General features: G+C 35.1%; 1 protein-coding gene across 2 annotated transcripts in view; it reads left to right on the forward strand.

The window, feature by feature from the left end:
- XRN1 (5'-3' exoribonuclease 1) overlaps positions 1 to 22,760 on the forward strand; it is a 36,443-nt gene extending 13,683 nt beyond the window's left edge. The window contains exons 19-43 of one of the 2 annotated variants that reach the window (XM_042878335.1): positions 1,358 to 1,461; positions 1,966 to 2,097; positions 2,797 to 2,959; positions 3,407 to 3,520; positions 3,986 to 4,084; positions 4,238 to 4,353; positions 6,525 to 6,671; positions 7,037 to 7,126; positions 8,096 to 8,231; positions 8,906 to 8,962; positions 9,606 to 9,738; positions 10,701 to 10,770; positions 11,893 to 12,118; positions 12,771 to 12,872; positions 13,561 to 13,656; positions 13,881 to 13,995; positions 14,559 to 14,623; positions 14,964 to 15,068; positions 15,434 to 15,559; positions 15,897 to 16,053; positions 16,327 to 16,508; positions 16,721 to 16,834; positions 16,920 to 17,031; positions 18,222 to 18,382; positions 18,582 to 22,760. In XM_042878335.1, coding sequence (XP_042734269.1) covers positions 1,358 to 1,461; positions 1,966 to 2,097; positions 2,797 to 2,959; positions 3,407 to 3,520; positions 3,986 to 4,084; positions 4,238 to 4,353; positions 6,525 to 6,671; positions 7,037 to 7,126; positions 8,096 to 8,231; positions 8,906 to 8,962; positions 9,606 to 9,738; positions 10,701 to 10,770; positions 11,893 to 12,118; positions 12,771 to 12,872; positions 13,561 to 13,656; positions 13,881 to 13,995; positions 14,559 to 14,623; positions 14,964 to 15,068; positions 15,434 to 15,559; positions 15,897 to 16,053; positions 16,327 to 16,508; positions 16,721 to 16,834; positions 16,920 to 17,031; positions 18,222 to 18,382; positions 18,582 to 18,872 — 3,213 coding nt within the window. In that variant the 3' untranslated portion in view covers positions 18,873 to 22,760. The remainder of the gene's footprint in view (positions 1 to 1,357; positions 1,462 to 1,965; positions 2,098 to 2,796; positions 2,960 to 3,406; positions 3,521 to 3,985; positions 4,085 to 4,237; positions 4,354 to 6,524; positions 6,672 to 7,036; positions 7,127 to 8,095; positions 8,232 to 8,905; positions 8,963 to 9,605; positions 9,739 to 10,700; positions 10,771 to 11,892; positions 12,119 to 12,770; positions 12,873 to 13,560; positions 13,657 to 13,880; positions 13,996 to 14,558; positions 14,624 to 14,963; positions 15,069 to 15,433; positions 15,560 to 15,896; positions 16,054 to 16,326; positions 16,509 to 16,720; positions 16,835 to 16,919; positions 17,032 to 18,221; positions 18,383 to 18,581) is intronic. The other variant, XM_042878336.1, reaches the window with a different exon arrangement.
- The last annotated feature ends 1,266 nt before the right edge of the window (positions 22,761 to 24,026 follow it).

Below are 24,026 nucleotides of genomic sequence, written 5' to 3' on the forward strand. Positions count from 1 at the left end.
AAAAAAAAAAAAATCTAAAAACTGCAAAAATCCAGCATACATTTACTGAAGCTTTTCTTATAAAAAACTTCATTTAATCAGTAAGGCTTTGATCTCAGGGTGAGCTTTCTGTATAAGCTTTTTAAATTGGATTAATCAAAGGGAATGTGAAATACAGATAAATGCTCAAGGCCATGGAACTAATTGCTGAAATAAATACCTGCCAGCTCAAAGTTTAGTCCATTAGTTGATAATACTATCAGTATTTGTTTTCAAAATAACTTTCAGATCATTGAAAGCATGTACTATATTAGTTCCAGAGAAAAGCTTTCATTGGGTATTGGAGTCAGTAATAAAAAAAAATGAAGTTCATTAGCATTAAAATGCTAAATTTATGTAGAGAGCAGTCTCGAATTTTGAGCAATTGCTGAAAGGTTTGACTTTGTCCTATCTTAAGAGTATTTTATGTAGGATGCCTTAGTAAAACTTCCAACATTTCTCTGTGGTCACCTTCAGATGTTCACAGGTAGGCTCTTTTTATCAGACTCTTCAGTAACAAAGCAGGCTTATGCTTTCTGTGTAAATGAAGCTGTTTTATGGAGGAAAGAGTTGATGCAGAGACATTAAGAAGCAAAAAATATTTTTAGAAAATGCTTCACAGGACAATATTAATTCATAATCAAAAATACCAAGTAGCAATATCAAATTCAGGAAAAGAAATGGAAGTAAAAAGTTAGAAAATTTTTGATAAATAGATACTGGAAAACAGAAAAGTTTAAAGAGCAAAGTAGGATTTTGTGGTAAATAGGAGGAGTAAGTACTTAAGACAGACTGCAAAGAGTTAAACATGCAAAAATAATAGATTAATAAGTGGCTGAAACTAATGGATGAAGAGAATGAGATTAAAATTACAGATGCTATGAAAGTCCTGGACAGAAGTGCTTCTGAGAAATATAGAAGTTGTATAAAGTCTGTTGTATAAAGTATTTTACTAAGCTCATATTGTCAGTTTCTAAGTGATTTAGCAACAATAACAACAAACAACAAAAAAAACCAACACCACAGTAGGAAATATATACCAGAAATGGACATCAGCCCCGTTCCTATGACTGACATACACTAGATACAAAGACACACATTTGAAATGTGATACTCTTCCTAAAATGGTAGAAAGTATAATTCCCTTCATTATTTCTAATCACCTTATGTGTAGTATCTAATGCAGCACAGTAAGGTAAAATAGGTCTTCTGTTCTGGAAGAGAACAGTTCGCTAACTAGAGCCATTCTTTTTGCAAAAGCAATTTGAAAATGTTTTCAAGAAACAGTTTGAATGTGTTAAAAAAAAATATTAGTGACAGAAACTTCTCTTTTTTTCAGACAGTGGAAAATGTTGCCAGTTTGGTACTTGGAAAGGTGGTTTTTGTTAATTGGCCGCACCTTGAGGAAGCCAGAGTTGTTGCTGTGTCAGATGGAGAAACTAAGTAAGATATATTCCATAGATAATTAATTACCTTCTTCATTTTTTTCATTCCGAAGAAGATTACTAGGCTGTACAAGTTTTGATTTTGTTGTAATACTTATTAACAGCAAATTACTCCAGATTTATCAAACACTCTTTGATGGAGGAATCTTTGTATATCATTCTGAGATTCGGTTATCAGTGTAGAAGTTCAGCTCTTCAGTACTTTACTCTAGGTTTAAAATTTTTGGAGAGCTCAATCTTAACTGTGAGATAAAAATGTACATGTGGAAATCCATATTGAGTAATGTAGAAGAGGACATTTCTATGCAATCTTCCTTTCAGCACGTGCACTGGTATTTCTTATAAAATTTATACTGTGTGGTCTGTTGTAAAAGGAGCTGGTAAAACTGCAAGGTTTCCATGTCTTTAGAAAATAATTTCTAACTATTTAAGTTTTGCTCGTGGTTGGTTATGCCTAGAGTTGTCTTATTTGATTACATTCATATCTGTCATAATTTTCAAGGTTTTATTTGGAAGAACCACATGGAACACAGAAACTGTACATGGGAAATGCAGTGCCCCCAACTAAGGTGACCTTTGTTGGAGATAAGGAACAAAGCATATGGCTGAAAGAAGTTCAGGGTGTTTCTGAGCAGTAAGTAACTTTGAAAATCAAAGTGTAACTTTGTATTTTATAGCTTAGCTATGTTTTGTTGCCTTGGCATATATTTAAGTGGCAGAGAAGAGCTGCTGTGTTTATAACAATGCATGTTAATGGTCCACTGGAAAAAACAAATTTTTTAAAAGTTTAAAAAGCATATGTTGAAAAATTTCAGAATATATGGAGATAATTACGGAGTGTTCAAAATTAGAAGTTGTTACAAAAGAATTTTCAATAAATGAGTATCAGTGTTTACTCTCCCAGTCAGTTCTCTGTTCCAATTTTAGTAATCTTTAGTTGTAGAAAGTATGTAGAATGGAGTCATATAGTAGCAATATATAATTTCAAGAGCTTAACATTGTTAAGTCTGAATACAGTTCTCACTTCTAGAGTGTGGATGCCCAACAGAACACATCTTGCCATTTTATTACCTGTAATTTGAATTTAACTGTCTTAACTACTCTCCACTGTAAAGGTAAAATGTGTTCAACAAACTCAGCTACATATTGATGGCTGTGCAGCGATGGGTAAGCAATTGGTGAAGCTGTTTGTTCTGGGTACTTTTTATACAGTGGGAAACAAACCATTAAAATCCCTGTGTTAAGAGTTACTTTTATTTTAAGAAATTAATTCCACCATCTTGGTGAGGTTCTGTTTGTTGTAATCAAACTTAATGTTCTATTTTGTGTTCAGTTATCAGAGAAGAAAAGGAATAATTATTCATGAGACATCAGTAGTTGTGTATGCTCAGTTACTCACTGGTAATAGATATCAACTAAACCAAAATGGTCAAGTTTATTTGGAGAAGCAGTGGTCAAAACAAGCTCTTCCTTTTGTTTACCAAACTGTTGTCAAGGTAAATATACAACTTCAGTATCTTCTTGCACATAGTTCTTTACTCCATTGAGGTGGGGGAGGAACATGCACACTTTCTATGCAAAAGAATGAACAAAAATAAGCATCTTCAATTAATGTCGTTTGGTATGTAAGAAGCAATAATGTACTTAGGAAAGTATTGTGTCACAAAATGTGGGGCCTTATTGCAAAGCAGAGATCTGTCTGAAAAAATGACTTTTATAGCTATTGATATTTTGCAGGAAATGCTGTAGTGCTGTGCTACAAGGTACACTGTTGATTGTGTAACCAGCATTTGTAATACAGCACTACCTTCTTTGCCTTTGAATCATTTCAGATTTTACAATATAGAGTTTTAGAATAAGCATCTGTTTGTATGAAACTTCTTAATGATTCTGCTGGAACTGGATGATACATTTAATATTATCAATTTTCTCTTTTCATGTAGGATATCAGAGCCTTTGATTCGCGCTTTTCGAACATCAAAACTTTGGATGATTTATTTCCGCCTGGCAGTACAGCCTTTATGCTGGGATCTCCGTACTATGGCTGCATGGGAGAAGTTAGTTCCATGTTTGTTGCTTTTTTCCCCTATATTTCCTTACTTGAAAGCTTAAAATGATCTAAGACGTTGTGTGGCAGCACTGGTTATTTTGGTAGCTGAAATTTTAAATGGAATATTCTCCAATGGTTAGTCAAAATACAGGGTGCTTCTGCTATTTCCTGTCCCTGACATTATGGGGGTAAAGTAGTGTAGCTTCAATGGAGGATATTTTCATTTATGAGGAATGATTTTCAATACGTGCATGTCCTGTTAATGATTGTTTTCTATTCCTGGATTCTTTTGCTTTAATGCTGTTTGATTTCCTCTGGGACAAAGTACTGCATAGGTCAGGAAAAGACGATGAATCCTAAGGCATCTCTGTGCACGCTTCAGCAAAACTATCCATAAAGTAGACTTCTGGGCCAGAGTCCCAAAACTGCTGTTTTTAAGTTACATTTCTGTTGTGTTGCATTTCTCTGCAAGGTTCAAGATTCACGTGATGTGATGCCAGAAGGAAGAATTCGTGTAGTTTTCAGTATTCCATGTGAACCTCAGCTTGATCGTCTAATACAGAATCAGCATGTAAGTCCTTGTCTTGTGGTAAAAGCTTAAACACCATTTAAAATAAATTGTACAATCATTAACATCTTCCAAAAAAAAAAAAGCTTCCTTTTTATTGATTTGCCCTTTATATGAAAATCCTTATCCTTAAATATTTTTTTGTTTGTTTTAAAGAAATACGCTGTGAAGTACAATCCTGCGTACATTTTGGCCAGCCGTCTTGGAGTAAGTGGATATCTAGTCTCCAGATTTACAGGGAGTATCTTTATTGGAAGAGGATCAAAGAAGAAGTAAGTTCATACACAAACCTGTCAATGTATTTTGCCTGTAAGGTAGCTTGTAAATTCTAACACTATTTTACAGTTCTTTGCTATGTTTTTCATGCTGTTTTTATTCTCAAACTATAGAACTGATTTGTGATGTGAAACTTTGAAGTATATTGGCTGTAAATTAAATTCACATGCAATGGCTTTTCCTCTTGTCAGAAACACAGAATAATAAAATGGCTTGGGTGGGAAGGGACCTAAAAGATCATCTAGTTCCAGTGCCCATGTCACGGGCAGGGATGCCATCTATTAGATCTGGTTGCCTAGAACTCCTGTCAATCTGGCTTTGAACACCTTCAGGAATGGAACATGTCAGCTTCTCTGGATGACCTTTTCCAGTGCCTTTCACTAACCTTATAGTGAAGAATTTCTTTATGAAGTCTAATCTAAACCTACTGGTTTTTAGCTTAAAATCATCACCCTTTCCTGTCACTGCACTCCAAAATAAAAGAGTCCCTCTCCAGCTCTTGAGGGCACTCTGTGGCTGCTGTAAGGTCTCCCTGGGGACCTTATAATGTTATAAATTAACATCTTGTTAATTTATATTTATTTTAATTAGAGTGCTAAAGAAAGATATAAATTGACTTTTCTGGTTACCTATTTGCTTAACTGAAGCTGGGATTTGAACTGCCACATACTTCAGTTGTGGCTAAGATTGATTCTGGCTTGGTTACAGGCTTCTAACTGCTGGTTAATAATTGAGTAATATTAAGCTCTTTTTTTACAGAAAGAGCAATGTTTAAAAATGGGAACAGACTGAGGTTGGGTCATCGTATAAAAAGCTGCCATCTTCTGTCCCTCTTTGAAATTAGTGCACCAAATGTATTGACACAGTAGTATCACAGCTTCATCAATTTCCATAAACACGTAATGGATCTGAAAAACTGGAAAGGTGTTACGGGAACAGCACTGGGAAGCAGAATTGGCTAAATCTCTTCTGCCCTGATAAAATTCTTTTTTATTGCTTGTGTGCAGTTCAGAGGTGCAAAAGAACACTCATCAGCATGTTTGTACAGTGAGATGTGCCAATCAGTTGTTAAAAGATGAGCTTAGTTTGTATCACTGTCTAAATGCTTGTTTGATCATCACACAAAAAAAGGATCCCAGAGTATTGGGAAACTGCTTACATATAGAAAACGTGGAATTCATCTAAGTACCTGAAAAAAGCATGTTTTGAATATATCTCCTCTGGGCTATAGAAGCCAGAAATTTGCATTAATCTTGTAGAGCTGCTGTGTCTTTGTGTTCTTGGAGGAATCTTCTCTCAAGGAAGTGATAATCTTGGTATGTGAAATAAGGGTCCTCGCTTTCTATTATTGCATTCACAGATAAAGGCATTGTTCTGAGTTCATGATTCCAGGTATTTTCACAACGTTTTCTCTGTTTCAGGCAGAACTGCAGGACATTGTGTTTTTTTAATTTGATTTTTAACATTTAATGTAAAATCTAACTAGATCATTAGACTGAAATACTTTTTTCTAGTTGAGCACCTATCTAGGTAGAACTTAAGTCTCCTTGAAATCTTTTTTTACAATGTGAAAGGAGCCACTAAGTCACTGTATTCAAAACCTTATCAAACAATTGGAGAAATGAGTTTTGATTTGATACGAATCCTTCCATGTAGGATAAACAGCACGCGTTCTCTTTGCTGCACTGAGAATGAAAAGGTGAAGTGGGATCCAATTTCACTGTACTTATGGTTTCTGCGAGTATAAAGGAAAAATAATTGTACTTCATTACATTTAAAAGTCGTACTAATTAAGACAAAAGCTGCTTAAAATCTGTAATGGAAGAAATCACTATAGTTCTCTGAACTATAGTTTCCAGGAGCAGCTGAACATGGTATATGAACATCTTCTTATGGCAAAATATGTAGGTTTGTTCCCCTGATTGTTCAGGGACATCCTTGTACATTATGGTAAATGATCAATCTATTGAGCAAATGATAAAATACTCCTTTACCTTAAGGAGCACAGCTGAAGTCCTGTAATATTTACAGTTGTTGCAGTGCTGACAACTAAACACTGCAATGAACATTGCTTTTCTGTGATTTAAGATAGTGTGTGTGTGTGTGTGTGTGTTTTTGTGCCTACGCACATGTTATTGCCAGCTAATTAACTTCTTTTTCTTTCCAGTCCTCATGGAGATCACAAAGCAAATGTGGGGCTAAACCTCAAGTTCAATAAGAAAAATGAAGAAGTTCCTGGCTATACTAAGAAAGTTGGAAATGAGTGGATGTATTCTTCTGCAGTTGAACAGCTACTTGCAGAGTATTTAGAAAGGTAAATGCTGGATATGAACTTGATCTAAACTATCCAACTGCATGACAGTCATATGATTTTTTTTGTCCTCTGGGCAAAAGTCTTCTAAGAACTGAAGAACTGAAGAGTTGGCTTTTTGTGGTTGCTTGATGAAATTCTCTGCTTCCCAATATTCTCCTTCCAGTAGTTGCTCCTTCTAAGGAGAAGCATAGTTGAGGATAGAAGAATTTTGTCAGCAGCTTGTATTTAGCAAGTAAACAGAAATTCAAAAGTAATTTGTCCAGAATCCAGAAGTTTCAAATCCCACCCAAGTTTATTTTAGTGAAGTTTTTTGGTTTGTCTGCTGACATGAAACTAAATCTCCCCTCATTTTATTCAATGTTTAGGGTCCCTGAACTGTTCAGTTATATAGCCAAGAATAGCCAGGAAGATATATTCTATGAAGATGACATTTGGCCTGGTGAGGATGAGAATGGGTAAGCCATCTCCTCTTTTTTCTTTTTAATAAGCATTAAGGCTGGCAGTACTGAAATTCGTGGAGGCAGCTACGTAGCTGAAACAGTGCTATTCCTTGAGCAGCATGATGGTCAGTGATTGGTCTGAAAAAATGATCAGAATGTTGTGCTTTTCAGTTGTGGACTCCAAGTATTTGTCAGACTCCTATGCCAAGAGTAATAATAAATGAGACACGTAGCTTTCTGTGGCTGCTTCAAAATGTCTGCTTTTATTGCTAACTTCAATATGTGTCATTTGCAAAGTAGTGACACTTTTTTTCATTTTTGGAAAATAAGCAGTAATTATTTTAAGTGCTTAAGGTCATGTTTTTATTTAAATCTGGGTGCAAATTTTAGTATTTATTCAGTCAGCATCATGGAAGACAGGGATCAACCTTCATTCCAGATGCAGTATAATAACATTAAAAAAAAAACCAAACCTTTATTGTTAGGTAGTGAGACATATTCATGGACTTCTCAATCATAAGAATTTCAGCTTTGTGTTCCATTTACATTCAGAGGCATGCCCTGAAGTTCTTCTTTACTGTTCTGTGAGAACTTAGTGCAGAATCTTTAATCACAGCTGGACACAGTTAGTTGTTCAAATGCAAACATAATTTATTAACTACTCTTTTTTCACTTCCTGGGTTTTGTTGTTGTTGTTGTTGTTGTTTGTTTTTTGTTGAGGCAAAACTTAAAGTTGTAAGTTTGAAACAGTACTGCATCATTCAGTTAGGCTTGATTTTTATAATGTCTCTTGTTAAGTCATAGAGCACTTTTAGATCATTTATGAATGTGTACAAGCATTGTGCCTGTATCACAATACTTCAGTATTAAAATCAGGAATCCTCTTAAAATGCCGTGTGTGTGTGTGCACATATATGTGTATGTGTGTATATATATATATATATGTACTTGAGGGGTTTTAAATTCATTTGCTCTTTTATTTAGAGCTGAGAAAGTTCAAGAAATTGTTGCCTGGTTGAAGGCACATCCTGTCTCTGCTTTATCTCGCTCATCTTGTGACTTGCAAATTTTGGATGCAGCTATTGTTGAGAAAATTGAAGAGGAAATAGAAAAATGCAAGGTATGCAGCTCAGTGCCACTGTCAGCAGTGATGAACCAAAAACTGATTGCTTGTTATTTTCCAAGGTCTTGAATTAGAATAAGCAACTGGGAGATTACTTGTCATTCCAAAAAAAAAAAAAAAATAGAACATAATGTAAAATCTGAATTTGCAATGTAAATTGACACAGGAATTCAGAGGAGGTCATTCTTGATCTTCCTAATTGACTCACTATTTTCGAGGTAATTCTGCAGCAATAGGCTGTACTCTGAACTCTGCTTTTTCAGAAAGGAACAGGCATCAGTATACATTCTGGTTAACTGAAGTGCTGTTTCCAAGTACACTACTAGCTCTTTTTCCCTTGCTTTTCTCTTTTGTGAAAACTTGTTTAGAGAGGAAAATTAGAAAGCTATTTTCTCAACACCACAGATCAAAAAGGTTGCCAAAGGAGTTACTAAAGCCCAAAGGTGAAGGCAAAGATAGATGAAGAAACGGGCTGATTTCTTTGAAATTACATGTGGGGACATGAATTGATGTGAGTTCTGGCATTACACAATGCAAGCTCTTCAAAAATATTCAGTCATATTTTAAAAATGAGGTTTAACCAACTTAATTGTACAGGTCTCACAAAGCTGCCTTCTTCACAAAGAGCTCTACATTATTTCTTCACATGTTTTGTTTTACCTTTCCTTTAGCAGAGAAAGAGCAACAAGAAGGTGCGAGTAACTGTGAAACCCCATTTGCTGTATAGAGTAAGTGAGATGAAACATTTTTGATTTTGTTTGAAGTGAATGTTGTTGAGATCATCGTTACTTTAACTCAGCTTTTCAATTCTCAGAAAGCAGAATTTTACAACAGTGTTTGTGGACAATAGATTTTCTTATGCCTCCTAGAAAATCAGCGTTGAAGTGGCAGCCTCTCTCTACAAGGAGAGAGTTTTCTGCTAACTACAAACTCATTCACGTACATATACTCATACGTAACTTCAGTTCTTCTCTTTCTTCTGACTTTCAGACTTTCATTTCTCGTGGCCTGTATAAGGAAATGCACTTTCCATTTGTCTCCTCTTCCCTGTTTTCCTTTTTGTTTGGTTCTTGCTATATGATCAGCTGCTCATCTTCCCTGCTATTTCTCAGATACTCACCTATGTTACTCATACAGGCATGATACACTTGGTGGTTTTAGATTGTCTAAACTGGTCCCCTTGGTTTGTCTTAAACCACACACAGTGCTGCTGTTCCTCAAGCAGTGAGAGTTGCAGTAAACAATTTTTAAAAATTGTTTGCATTGTGTCTGGATGGAAAGGACTCTGTGTTTTGTCTGTTTTCTGAGTTTGTTTTGTAGTGTGTTTCAGGTTATAGATGTGTTTTGTAATCCCTTTTTTATTCTTTTCAGCCTTTAGAACAGCAGAATGGAGTTGTTCCAGATAGAGATGCAGAGTATAGGCTGTTTGACCGTGTTGTCAATGTAAGGGAGAACTTCTCTGTACCAGTTGGTCTTCGAGGTACCATTATAGGAATTAAAGGAGGTAATATTTTCTTCCTAACTGTAGCATTATAGCTTTATAACAGTTAGGCTAGGGATGTGAAACTAAGCTTCATAGAAGGGTTGGGGTTTTTTTGTATAATAGTGGTAAACATATGTATTTCTCACCTCTGAAAGATATGCAACTTGAAGCCACTATTTACTGTTCAATAAATCTACAGGTATTCCTTTTTAATTTCATGTGTTATCCAGCTGTACTTTGAATATGAAATTATTTACCCTTTGTTCATTCTTAAAATGAAGAAAGCATTGAGTTCAGTGAGAAAGAATACAGGCTGCAAAAAGAACTAACTGGAATTAAAAAAAGAGTAAAAACAATAGGAGCATTTCATTGAATGTACAATTTTATCACGTATGATTTTGTCTCTTTTTTTTTTTTTATTTGGATTTTACTTTATGATATTTGAATTCTGTTAAGTGACATGGGTTTACAACTTCTTTGATGAGAGGACTGTCTGTTTCAGGTAAACAAAAGGATTTACCTAAGCAGATGGGGTGTAAAAGTTTGAGATCTATAATAGAAATTGTTAACATGGTCTTAATCTATCATTATGCAAGAAATAATCACTGAAGGTAATGCTGAAGATGTCCATTTCTCATTGCCTGAATGCAAAGAATGCCTTGCATCTGTTTTGCTGGTGGTTTCTGACACCTGTGATGCACTGCTGTAAATCACCTGCAATATCAATCGATCATCAGGTTGATAAGTTGTAATGCTCAGTGTATTTCTGATCAAAGTATATCTTAACAGGGCAGCCATATTTGACTTTCTCTGGGAAAGCATTTCTGAATTGTTGTTGATGAAGTTCCTAATTTAAAGAACAAGGATTTCTTTTAGCTAAATGACTTATTTTCATTATTTACTGCATAACTGACAAGACGTAGTTTAGATTAAACTGCTACTTGTCACGGACACAGTATGACATTTTATTTCATTTTCTATAGCCAGTAGAGAAACAGATGTGCTCTTTGAAGTTTTGTTTGATGAAGAATTCCTTGGAGGCCTAACTATAAGGTTTGTGCAGAGGATTTCATAGCCTTTTCCACAGCCATTTCATTGTTGGCCTCTGGTTTCAGTGGTCCAGTGGTTTTAGATGCCTTTTTTTTTTTTTTTTTTTTTTTTTTTAGCTTTACTTCTCAATTATACTTATAATTGCGTTTCTTTTTCTCTTTGAGTGGGAATAATTTTTATGAAGGGAAATGCGTTTAAGTTGGATTTTGTTCAAAGCTACTAACTTTTAGAAGACAGATATGAACCGGCAGAATAACATGCTAGATTGAAATGTCGTTTTTAAACAAAGATACAGGTTATTATCAGTGTGTGTTTAATATATAGTTAAAAAGCCAGACTTAGTGATCATCTGCTCCTCTGAAAAAGGGATTCTGAACAATCAAAAATTGGTACTCGAGCACTAGACTGACTGCCTTTTAAAAGCTTCAACTGTTCTTCAGGTGGAGGCATCACTGATGTTTCTAGTTTAGAGTGCAGTAACCCTTCTGTGTTTAAGTAAGCAGGTAAATGTCTAAGTGCAGTAATTTACTCAGTAGTATTCATTTTACTGTTTGGTTTTGTTTTTTTGCATTTAGACAAGTTAATTTCTTAAGACAAATTAGAAGAAAATCTTGCCTATTCCCTGTGTTTAGCGTGCATAACACAATCTATTCCTTTCAAGAGTGTGTCCTGTAGAACAGATTATCTTTACTATCAAGAATTGTACAAAACTGACTAAATGATTCTTGACTTCAGATTATTGTTCTGCCACTGGCGTTAGCTTTCACCTCAGGAGAAGAATATTACTTTCTGGTTCATATATATACAATTTTTTTACAAAAATACTTAATACAGAGTTGTGATATAACAATTTCTTTTAAAAATTGGGGTTAGCACTGAAAGATGCAGTATAAAACCAGTATTTGAAAGCCAGAGGCCAAAGAGGAACACAACAGATGGGTTGTGATGTTTGTTTGATGTTGTATGTAAAGGTACTAGATTTTAATGTTGGGTATGATTTTTAACCTCTGATGCTCAAACTTGAGTCATCTTTTTGTATAGAGGCAACAGCATTGTCAAATCAGATGTATTGAAATGTCAACATTTAAATGACATCAAATAAATGTTACATTTGCTCTCCTTAAGGTGCTCACCTGCCAGAGGTTATCGTCTGCCCTCAAGTGCCTTAATTAACCTGTCTCATGGTGTTCGGTCAGAAATGGGGAATCAAAAACTGACGGCCATAGTTAAACCTCAGCCAGCAGTGAACAACTACAATTCATATGCATCTGATCTAACATCTGTATGCTCACAAAAAGTGCGTCTGGGAGGCCTCAACCATTCCCCTCGCTCCCTTTTTGTTCCTACTCAAGTAAGACTTTATTTTCATTTCTACTTGGACATACGTAGTTTTTTACGTGGAAGCTAAATTGTAACCTTGGATGTTATCCTTATTGGGTCTGAAAAATGATTACTTTCATGTCAGTGTATTAGAAGTAAAATAGTTCTTATCTTGGATAAATTAATTTATTCAGTAATTAAAGGGACCAGGCATTCTTTTCTGACAATTTTCTGCTTTATTTGAATAGCTTTGGCTGGATTTCCAAAAGGCAAATATTCAGATCAGAGCATTGATGCTGCAGCTGGTTTTAGCAAATAGCTTGGTTTGACAGAGATGCAGTTATTTCCTTAATGCTCTGTTCCTCAGTGTTTGCTGTAGGCCAAACTTGTATCCCTGCTCAGAAAGGCAAGATTTTTTTTTTTTTTAATTTTGCATTTTGGTTATGATTACTCCAGAAATGAAATAAAGCAGGAAAAATGGCAGATGAATTGGGGTTCAGTTTAATTAATCTTTCATTTTTAATAAGTTACTTTAAAAAACATAAGCATAATGGGTAATTAAATGTGAATAGATGTGTTAAAGAAGAATTGCATTGTATTTTCTAAACGTATAGAAGAGTGCTATTCAAAAGAAAATTTAGAGTGGTGACACACTTCAGGTTTTCTGTTTTCTCTTGATTTAGCAGCTGAATGGAAGACAGCATTACAATCTCAGGGCTGAATATCAAGGGACCTCCAACTCACCCCACAAAGGATCGTTTCTGAGTAGCAATCAGAAAAATAAAGTGAGCGTCCTTTTTCCTTTAGTATTTTGGCCACTGTTTACAGCACCTGTCCTTTTTCATCGTATGCAAACATCTGGTGTAAGAGAACCAAGGTGTTTTAGTCCCTGTGCAGACTGGGGCAGAACTTGTCCCACTTCCTGCATAAATGAAAAAATCTTGTGTTACCACATTCAGATTCTGGATTTTCCAAAAGAGTTATTGTTTGTGATCTAGCCTTTCGTTTTGTGGTGGTACACCTGTAAAGTTATGAAGCAGATAAGCATGTTAAGGCCTTAAAAGTAAATCATTATTTATAAAATGAAAGCATATTTTCAATATGAGAGCATGCTTTCAAAAGCATTTCAAGTTGTCATCTGAATTCAATTATAGTGTATATATACAAATATAGTCAGTGATCTTTTGTATGTTAGTAACTTCTGAAAATTGTAAGCGAGCAAAGAAAACCAATCTCCAACGCTGGGCTCATTACAATTACAACTGCAAGTGGTTCTCTGCAAAAGATATTGCGGAAATACATTGTAGCCCATCACAATTAAATACCCACAAATTCTTCTAATGTATGAGAAGTTCTGTTGTCTGAGCACTGTTAAACTAGGCATTTCCAGAATGTCATTGCATATGACTAGCTGCTCAGAAGTTGAGTTTAAGGCTGTTGAGTTTATTGGATAATTGTTTCTTATTTTGTCAGGCACAGAATAAGCAAGAGAATGAATTTTGCAGTATATGGCAATCATTGCAAGGTTCTGGGAAGTCTCACCATGTTCAGCAAAACATACATGAGAAGGTAAGTGTATACACTTAAACAAATTTCTGGATTCAAAATATGAATTCTTAATTCTCTACATTATTTCATTACATCAGAAGGACTTACCAGTTATTTTGACTCAGAACTTATTTGCAACACTACTGTTGCACAGGATATGTGGAGAGCTGGAAAGAGGCAACGAAAATGTTATGTGAATGATATATAGTAGCTTTCTTGTTAAGGTTTGATGTTGGAAATTCTAGGGTGCAGTTCTACCTCAGGAAATCAAGCTGGGATCTGGTAATCAGTTCTATAAGCCAGGCTTCAGTGATGGCAGCTTTAGAAGTCAGCAAAGAAAGCAGGAGCCATATAAAAAATGTAAGTACTATGATTGAAAACTTCATTTGAGAGAACTTAGTTGCTTTGTCTGTTTTTCATTGAAATGGCTGTTGTCTTTGTAGTTACTGACGGGGAGTAAAAGGGCATTACAGTTATACAAGCACTATTTGGTACATGTTGTTGTCAGATACTGTCACTGGTGCATGTATACAGCTAATCCACATTTAGACCCAAACCCTTCAAACCAAGTTGTTCATCATTATGTTGAATTTCCTCTGAAGTGATTCTGAAAAAACAGAAAGCAAACAGAGAAACAGCCAAACAAGAAAAACTTTGGCTTTGAAAATATGCTTGCAAGTAGTCATGTTTGTAGAATATAAAATTGTCACCACGTGCTTCGTTTTCATGTATTTTACTCTATAAAAAAAAGCATACACCAAATAATCTTAAAAGTATGAATTGGAGACATACAATGCAACCATTCAAATTAATGCAACTCTCTGTACTAGTATAGTGTTGTTAGGTTTTGGTTTGGTTGTTTTGATTCTTATATTTTGTAATGTTCTTAAAGACTGTTTTTTATTCTTATTCTCTGTTTGTAGTTAAAGAAGATTCCAGATTTACAAGGGGTGAAAGTCAACCCCATAATAAAATATCAAACAAACAGGTAATTTGTTCTATGCTGAGTAAATGTTTTCATGTCTTTTCACTATGCTCTGATCAGAGTAACCATTTTAAGGACGTATTATTTGATTTTTTTAATACATTAACCTTATTTTGGAGATCTTTTTTCTCTAGAGAGATTTTATAGACAGAAAATTAAGAGCGTTAGGAACATGATGATGATAACAAGTGATTTTCCTATTCATCTCAGGTGGTAAAAGCTATATTGTAATAGGATAATACATTTTACTGAATAAGAATATTAGCTTGTTTTAAATTCAATTACATTATAATAAATAATGGAATATTAGTATTCAATAATAAATACTGCAGTATTATTTCAGAATTTTGCAGGCATGAATAAGCACAATGTCAAACTTCTGAAGAGAAATGAAAGTGTGCCTGTAGTTCAGAAGGCTGCAAGTGATGGTCCCTGTACAGGTGGAAAGGTAGGATGTTATATTGATTTTCATGTGCTTCTTTAATAGTATCTGTTTCTCCCTAGTTTTGTTTCCATTATTTCTGCTCACTTGTGCTCAAATTCCTGTTTGTAACAGACAAACTCCACTAACCTTGATCGTTCTTTCAATCATTCCTTCATAGATTGCTTGCTCTTTATGTGCAAAACCTTATATGATCTCTGGATGTCTGTTCCCAGTCTAACAAGTGGTGCTGTGATCTGCCCAAACTCAGAGGGGAAAAAAAAAAAAAAGTCCTGAATGAGTGTAAAATTAATGTCAAACTAAAGCATCTTTCCTCTTGCATCTACTGGTAATACATGAAGTTGATACACTTTTTTTAAATTTCTCTTTAGAAGGAGAGTGAACTTGAAAGCCTTCTAGCTTCTTTGAAAATTTCCAAAGAAAATGAAGTGCAGACTTCTTCCAAGGAAGCAAGAGCTACAAATGAAGAACATCTATCACCACAGTCATTTGCCATGGTCTGTGTACTGCAGGAAGCATTATGTGGCACTTTAGCTTCTGCTGTTTTATCATCAATGCTTTTATTATGAGAAACTCCATGAAACCTCTTTCAGCCTTCTTGAACGTATTGATGAGCTTCTAATTAGCTACTCTAGAAGAAAATTAACAAACACATTTGTGAAGATGCTGTTATCTGTGCTTTGTTAAAAATGCAACTGATAGAAAAACAAAAAGGCAGATTTGGTGTAATATTGATTGTAATATTTAATTTGTGGTACTTGATTGTAATATACAGAAGGAAGTAAGAGGGTTGAATGCTATCATGTCCCTGAAGAGTTTGTTTTATTTTTACAGAAAGGAACACAGATGCTCAAGGAAATTTTGAAGATAGATGGCTCTGACCTGGAAACAAGGAATGAAGTAAAACCCCAGGCTAATGATGTTCCTGCTTCCCCTGGTAGACAGGATTGCCACGGAGCTGCATTGCAGTATAGACAAACAAAAAAAATGGGTATGTTTAGACATCAACGTAATTGAGAGTTTCAGTATGCTTCAGTATGTGTTTTCAGAATGAAATAATTAAACATCCATATTCTTCTATTCTACTTGTTTATTCAGCATTAATAATTACTTTATACATACTCTCTTATTTTGTTCATCAGATGTGAAAATACCAGGAAAAAAACCACAAATATGACTCATGCAATGCTAATAACAAAGTTACTCTTCTTTCACTGCAGGAAATATTTGTGATACAGCTTTTTTTTTTTTTTTTTTTAATCAGCTGCTTTTATGAACAATCCTCATAGCACTGGAGGCCCTCAGAGTACACCAGCATTGGAAACTGGAGGTCACCCTTTTGTTGGTCAACAATCCACATTGTCTACTCCTGTTTCTGAACTTTCTCGTATTTGTTCTCTTGTTGGAATGTCACAGCCTGATTTCTCTTTTGTGAAAACACCACAGGTAATACTCATTTTCTGCAAAAGTTCAAGTTCTCAGCTTGGTTTCCATTGCCCTTTATTAAACATCTGACTGTGTACTGAAATCTATCCAAAAATAAAACTTAGCTCCTTTTGTTCCCATTTTTTTTCAAAGCAAACAATAAAGCCCCTGTTTCCATCTCACTGTTTGTCTGCAGTACAAATGCCCTGAAAAATCTTGTCTCATTTTTCTAGACTATGACCGTTTGTCACATCAAATTATCCAATGGATTGTTGGTTCATGGACCACAGTGCCATTCTGAAGCTGAAGCAAAGGAGAAAGCTGCACTATTTGCTTTACAGCGTTTGGTGAGGACAGCAAAGAATCTTCTAAGATATTTGTCTCTGTTGCATTGGTCTGCTTGTAATCCATCATTTGCTTATTTTTTCAAAGAGCTCTGTAGGAGTTAACTTGCCTTTTCCTCCACCGATGTTTCCAAATTACCAGCCACTAGGAGTTCCTGTGCCACCTGGATCTATTCCTCCAGTCTTTCCCCAACCCCCTGGTAAGCATTTGACTAGTACACATTTCAGGTATTGTCATGATTGCCTGTAATTGTAATAGTTCTTTGTAGGAGAACAGGTGCCTTTCAGAAAGCCTTGTTTTTGGTCATCTTGCAGTGTAGTCTTACATTTGAACTGCTTGGAAAACAGTGCATGAACCTCTTCTCATCAATATGCAAATCAATTCAGAGAATCATGCTTTTCCTGACTCTTGTTTCTTCTTTCTTTTCCTTTTTAATGTAATTCTCCATTATGGTACTAGGTGTTTTTTCCTTTAAAAAAAAAAAAAAAAAGTAGTCAGTTCAAAGCTGATACAGTTCAAAATTCAGAAGATATCCCTTTGTTGGTTTTGTTTTGTTTTTTTAATTATGTGGGTTTATTGGTTTTCAGGCTTGGTTTTCCAGGCGTTAGTAGTTTCATTTGTTCAGAAGAAACTTTCACTGAAGTGCTGCATCTCAATCCTGTTGTGTACTGCAAAACATTATGCTGCTAAATTGCAAGCGTTACAAATCCTGGTGGCATGTCTGTCTTCACTATTTTGTATCAGAGTAAATTGTATTTTGTGTCATCCTGACTGCTTGTAATTAGTCAGCACAACTGTAGTATCCCAGTAACCCTCACAGCAACTGCTACGTCTTTCATCCCCTGAGGGTAGAATCATAAAATATCTGGAGTTGGAAGAAACCCAAAAGACTAATTGAGCCCAACTCCTGACTTTGCACAGCACCATCTAAAAATTAACCCTTATGCTTTAGAGCACTGTCTGAATGCTTGTTGAACTACTTCAGGCTCAGTGCTTCTGACCCCTTCCCTGGAGAGCGTGTTTCAGTGCCTAGCAACCCTTTTGGAGAAGAACATTTTCTTAATAGCCAATCTTAACTTCCCCTGACTAGTATAGTTCACTTGGCTAAAGATGTGAAAATCTATGCAAATTTATGTGTGCTCTGAAATACAGATGTAGCAGCTTAGTGCTGTCACCTAGATGTACTCTAAAAGCAGAACTGTTTAGTAGTTATTTTATTGTTTTTGTTGTTGAAAAATCAATAACTACCGATTTTCAAGCAAGTATGAAGAAAATAAGGCATTCTTGGAGAGAGAACATATGTAGAAATGTCACTAGGATGCTTTGGGTTTTGGGGAATTGATATGCTCTTTATGAGGAAAGAGAGCTAAAAGATATTCATTTTCACAGCTAATATAATACCTCCATCATCTCACATGTTCGGTCCAGTGTCCTGGGGAGCTCCAGTGCCTATTCATGGCAAACACTATTATCCTGGTTCCTATCCAGGAAACGTGTCTCTTGCAGGAACTATACCAGTTGGTTCTCACAACCAGTTTATACCTCTACAGGTAAGTTTGGCAGGTTTGTCTTAATATTCCATTTCTGTAGAACTATACCTATGTGATGCATACGACACCTCTACTGTGAAGAACTGATTAGTGTTAGAAAATTATGTTTAATATTTTTGTGCATGTTTTCTAATAGTGGAATATTTGCAATTTTTTTTAAGGAATGCATTCTTTTAAATAATATTTATTTAATTTAAAGGTAACTAAAAAAAGGGCTGCTAGCAAGAAAAACTTTGAGTTCAAGGAGTTTCAGAGTTCCCCTCAAGCTGCACCACTAAAGAATGAACAGCCAGTGTCTTCTGATCACATTCAGCAAGATAATTCGTCAGCTCCTTTAAAATCTCCTCAAGCTGCTCAGTCTTCTGTTTCATTTCAAGACAGTGTGGCTACTCCAAGCGTTCCTCGTAACAAATCAACACCAAATACTTCCAGCAAGCGAAAGTCAAGAAAGCTGGCTGTCAATTTTGGCACACCAAAATCTGCAGAATAAATATGGTAGCTAGGTGTATTTTATTTTAACTCTTCCCCCAATGTTATATCATTTAAAAAAATCAGAAAGCTCTACTAAAAAGACCAGCCACTTTAAGTATAACATAGAATGAAATACATTTTATTCGCTATGAATTTCAGTTATGAAAATTGAATACGACATTAAAACTTAGTTATTTTGACCTAAATTAGCAGGAAATGCTGAGTTAAGGTTACCATGCCATTCATTGTGCCTAGGTTTCTGAACAGTGGCTTACTGACTGTACTGGGTGAGCAGCAATAACAGTGGCAACCTTAATTCAGAATTGCTGTGCTTTTTGAGTGGGATATGGAGCAGTAATAAGTTGGGCATCAAATATTGCATAGCATGACGTTTTGTGTTCTAGCTTATTTTTAAATAGTGTAACAAGATGGAAAGGAAAAAAATATTTAAATGCAGTTTTCATATTGGCTTTCCAGGGTCCTTTTGAGATGAATCAGTATAACTAAAACTTAGCTACAGCTAAACTGCCAAATTTTCTTTAATTAGTAGATTCTATGCCAGAGGGAAACAATTTTATAACTTTCAAAAGTAGGTATTGCTATATCTCTGATGGAACAGAATGGCAAGATGTGCTTGCTGATGCAGATTTCGTTCTAAGAGGTCAATTTATAGGATGTCTTGAATAAAAATATATTTATGAAGTAGAGACTTCTTTGGTAAAGTTTTTGTTTTTATTTGTTTGCTTCAAAGCTGGAAGCATTAAATTTCTTTGTTTTCTGGTAATAAAGCAACATGGATATCTACTACAGTTTGCAAAGTCCCCTAAAATGCCAGTGATATCCTGAAATTTTCTACATTATAAAATCAAGTTTAAAGATATCTATCTGTGTAGTATGGCTGTCAAAATTATGCTTACTGAATCCACTTTTACCTCCAGTAGTGTGTGCCCTGAAACCTCTATGATATGTTATTTTTATGGCTAGGTGACTTTTGGTATTTATTTTTGGGTTTGTGATAGAAGTTCTGCATAGCAAAGTTGTCGTTTCGTTATCATAAACTATTACTGCTAGTTCCATAACAATATTTATACCAAGTTGACTTGTATTTTTGGAGGGAGCAATGTTGTAGGAAGTAATTACATCGTACTTAGTTCATGAACAAAATGAGAAGGCTCAGAGGTCGGTACCTGCTCATTTTTCGCCCACGTGCACCGATTTTACTCATGTTAACAGTAACTCTTCAATCTAAGAATCTGAGGCCTCAGTTGGTACTATTCATTGGCACTGATTAAATTTCGTTTTTCTTCTTTATTCTAATTATTCAAGGAAAAAATGTTTTTCCTCTGAAAATGGAAAGCTGAGAAATAAGTTACACTCCAGTGGTTTATTTTGTTGTCTCCCAAGCAGTTTTCATGTTGGATCTGCAAGTCTGTAGACTTGCTTTTCAACTCTATTAGAATCAACTTAAATCCTATAAAAAGGCCAATAGAGGTAAAAATGTTTTATTTAGTACCACAAAGCTTGTAGAATAGTTTATATCCATCTTAAAAATACGTTGATTTTTGTTGTTTTCTTTATATTTGCTTAGTTTCAAAAAATGAAGAAGCCATATCCCAAGAAGGGAAAGTGACCCAAGTTGGTGATTTGTTGTCATTTGCAATGTGATACTCACAGGATGTTTTCATGCCAATATTTCAAAAGAGTTTGTATGAAATTCTGTGAGACAAAGGTATCAGTCCCCATGTCCCAGATGAATTACCTGATCATCAGAGACAAGGTCTATTTAGAAATTCATGTGATAGAGATTAAACTGCCATAGATTCTTGCATCACCTGATCCCCCAAATTTAGTCTCCTTTGAACACAGGTGTCATCATGACAGACTTAAACAGATATGGTTAATAAGGATTTTGTCATTTCAGTTGAAATTCTGAATTTCCATAAAATTACCAAATTTTTATATACCTGGATAGCCAACTTATGCAGATTAAAACATATTGTTAAGGACACTGTACTGCTAACACCAGTAAACACAGCAGATTTTATTATTAATCGCTTCTTGTTTCTAGACTTCGTCCCTCTCTTCTGAAAACACTGCTATATTTAATCTATGTAGCTGGTTAAACACTTAATTCTGTAGCTGCTGCATATCGTGTTAGACTCTGGGTTTTAGTGTATATATTTATATCCTGTGATACTGCCTGGTGCCCAGTTAATTACAGCTTTACATGTCCTGGTACATGTGACACCTGCATTGACTTATGCCGTCTCCCCGTGACTTCAGTTTCATATTTTAATGAGGTGATTGTTTAATTCATACAGGTATAAATTTACACATTTGTTTTTCTCATAGATATAAAGTATTTTGTAAGCACTGGAATTTTTCATTAGATCTTATACAGAGCAGTATTTTACTAAAAATCCAAAAGGGAAGACTTTTATGTGCGCATTTTTGTAGTTTCTGATTTTTTTAAAATAACTTTTCATTGTTTATCTGCCAAGTGAAATGTTTTAAATTTGCATATGAATGGATACAGAATGTATTTTTTGTGCTGTTTAGTGTTAGTGTGCATTTGCAGATTTTTAGCATGTACTTGCACAAAAGACTGTGCAAAGATATTTTAAAATATGAATATATGATACACTGAAGGAAAACCATTAATAAGAGTCAAATGCTATATAAAACTTTAATGCAATAGAATAATTTTATAAATTGTGTCTGTGTCTGTTTGGATTAAATATTGAAACCAAAAAAAACCCTTATTTTCACTGTTTTATTTTCAAATACTATGTGGGAACTTCTGTGTGCTCCAAATGGGAATTGTAAGGTGGAAATTCAGTGTCATGAAGACCGAGTTCTGTTATTCCCAGAAGTGGCAAATGCGCACCTCCTCAGAGCTGTTTCTTGATGGCTTTCAACTGCTGTTCACTTAAAGATGGAATCTTGTTTAAATGTCTGTTGGTCGGTTTGAAATCAAAAGCATTGAACTAAATGGGGATCTTCTGAAATTTTTTTGCATCTGTCACTTGTTAGATTAAAAAAAAAAATCTACTGCCCTGCAGCAAGTTCAGTCCCAGTAATTCTTGTCAAGGTGCAAAAATAGCTGTCAGCTGAACAGGAAAAGCCATGGATACTTGAAAATGCTTGATAACTGAACACTGCCTTCTTCTGTACCTGAAACAAAATATTATGCTGATATTTCTGCTAGAGTACAGTAAGTTTAGTTTATTTGTAATGAGGCTTCTAAATGAAGCATATTGGCAAGCTGCACCAAAATAATGCAATGTGATTATATTTGTCAAGAAAGAAATTGCAAAGTATGTTTCATAATTGGATTTCCTCACCCATAATGATAGCAGGTTTTTGAAACTGCCAAATTAACATCATTAGATATCATTTTAGAGGGTAAATAAATCTGACTTTGTATGGAATGTACATAAAATATGCTGAATGGTATTTTTTTTTCCTCTGAGTATGTTCAAACTTGTTCGCTTGTAATGCATAATGAACACTGTAGTCTGTAGCCATGCTTATTAATTTTTCGTACCTTTGATTGTGACATACAGATTTTGTTGGGATCTGTCTTTTGCAGAAATCTGGTACTTTCCTTTTTACAGGTTATTATGTGAATTAGCATGGTTAAAATGACAGGTATAGAGATTGGAGCATGCTCTTAACATTACCAACTATTTAATGTAACTGTATTCTGTGCAGAACTGCAGTCAAGTCTTGGTACGTTCAGGTCACATTATTCAACGCGAAGATGCCAGGATATGGTCTTGCCTGTGCAAATTAATCAGCAGGCTGTAGGTACTTCAGGTGTCCTGTAGGGCAGTTTCTGCCTTGTCCTGTCTCAGTGCTCAGCAGTAAAGAGAATGAACTTAAGTAAAGGGACAACTTTAAAACATATTGGTTTGTGCATAATAAATCTTGCATAGCCATTCCCATTCAAAACTTAAGTTACTCTTTTTCAATTTAGTTTAGTTCATTTGAATTACTGCACAAATGATCCATAAGAGTGAAGAAACTCAAATCTAGGACTGGTTACTTCCAGTAAGGAGTCTCTTCCCTCCCCTCTTTTGAGAAGTGATCTGCATAGATGTTCCATAATCGTCCTTCCTTACAATGGAGAGTTATGTTCTCTTTCTGTCTCTGGAAAAGAGACACAGTGACATCATGGGCACAGACACAGGTTGAGTAAACATTTTGGCCCAAAGAATCCAAATTAAGGTGCATGAGGACCCTTGAATTTTGAGACTGTAACCACTATGTATTTGGAGGAATCGGCTATCATGAGGTAAGTAGCTGTTGATTATTAACAAAAGAATCCATCGTTTCAACAGAGGTTCCTTATTACTGCTGATTTTTACATACTTCTCTGTGACTAAACAATGTCCTGTTTTATCTCTGCTGCGAAGGATAATACAAATCAAAATGAACATAGGTAGTCCACAGGTCGAGTGTTAGCAGTAAACCTATCATTTTAGAGGACAGAGAAAGCATTTTCCAGTAAAACTAATTTTTTTTTCCAATAAAATTTGGTCAGTGATCATTAATGCATCAGCATTGCTTTATGAAAGTTGATAATGCCCTTTAGTCCTCTGTTTTTTTTTTTGCATCAGAAAGACCAAGGCCACCATGTAATTTCTGTGCCAGTAACTGTCAGTAAAAATCATAGTCTTGTTATAGAAACCTTGTTGGGGTTATAGGGTGAAGCAAGAGCAATTGTATGCCTCCAGCATACCCACTCTCTTGTCCTTAAGCTTCACTGATGATCATTTCCCTCTTTTTTTTTAGTCTTTCCTTTGAATTTCCGAACTTTGAAACCACTGTTCTTTTAAAGAGCTGTTCAGCCCTGGACTTTCCATGCTCATTACTCATAGATGCATAAATAGAAACAGTGCATACACACAACATAACTTCCTTTGTTTTTCAAAGCTGTTTGTAGTTCCTTAAGAGACATGCAGAGGATGACAGACATTGTCCTGCATATACACATAGCACGTGCCCAAACATGGGCATCGCTTGCGCAGGTTTAAAGGCATGGGCAAACAATGGAATGTTAGCAAGTATACCACTTCTCATTTCATTTGCTTTGTTAAAGAAATTGTTTGAAGACATGAGTGACCTAAAACTTTGTTCCATGATCTACCTTAGTCTCTGTCAAAGGTTA

The sequence above is a fragment of the Lagopus leucura genome, unplaced genomic scaffold, assembly GCF_019238085.1.
Source record: "Lagopus leucura isolate 7727_CA_CO unplaced genomic scaffold, USGS_WTPT01 Super-Scaffold_100021, whole genome shotgun sequence".
Lineage (NCBI taxonomy): Eukaryota > Metazoa > Chordata > Aves > Galliformes > Phasianidae > Lagopus > Lagopus leucura.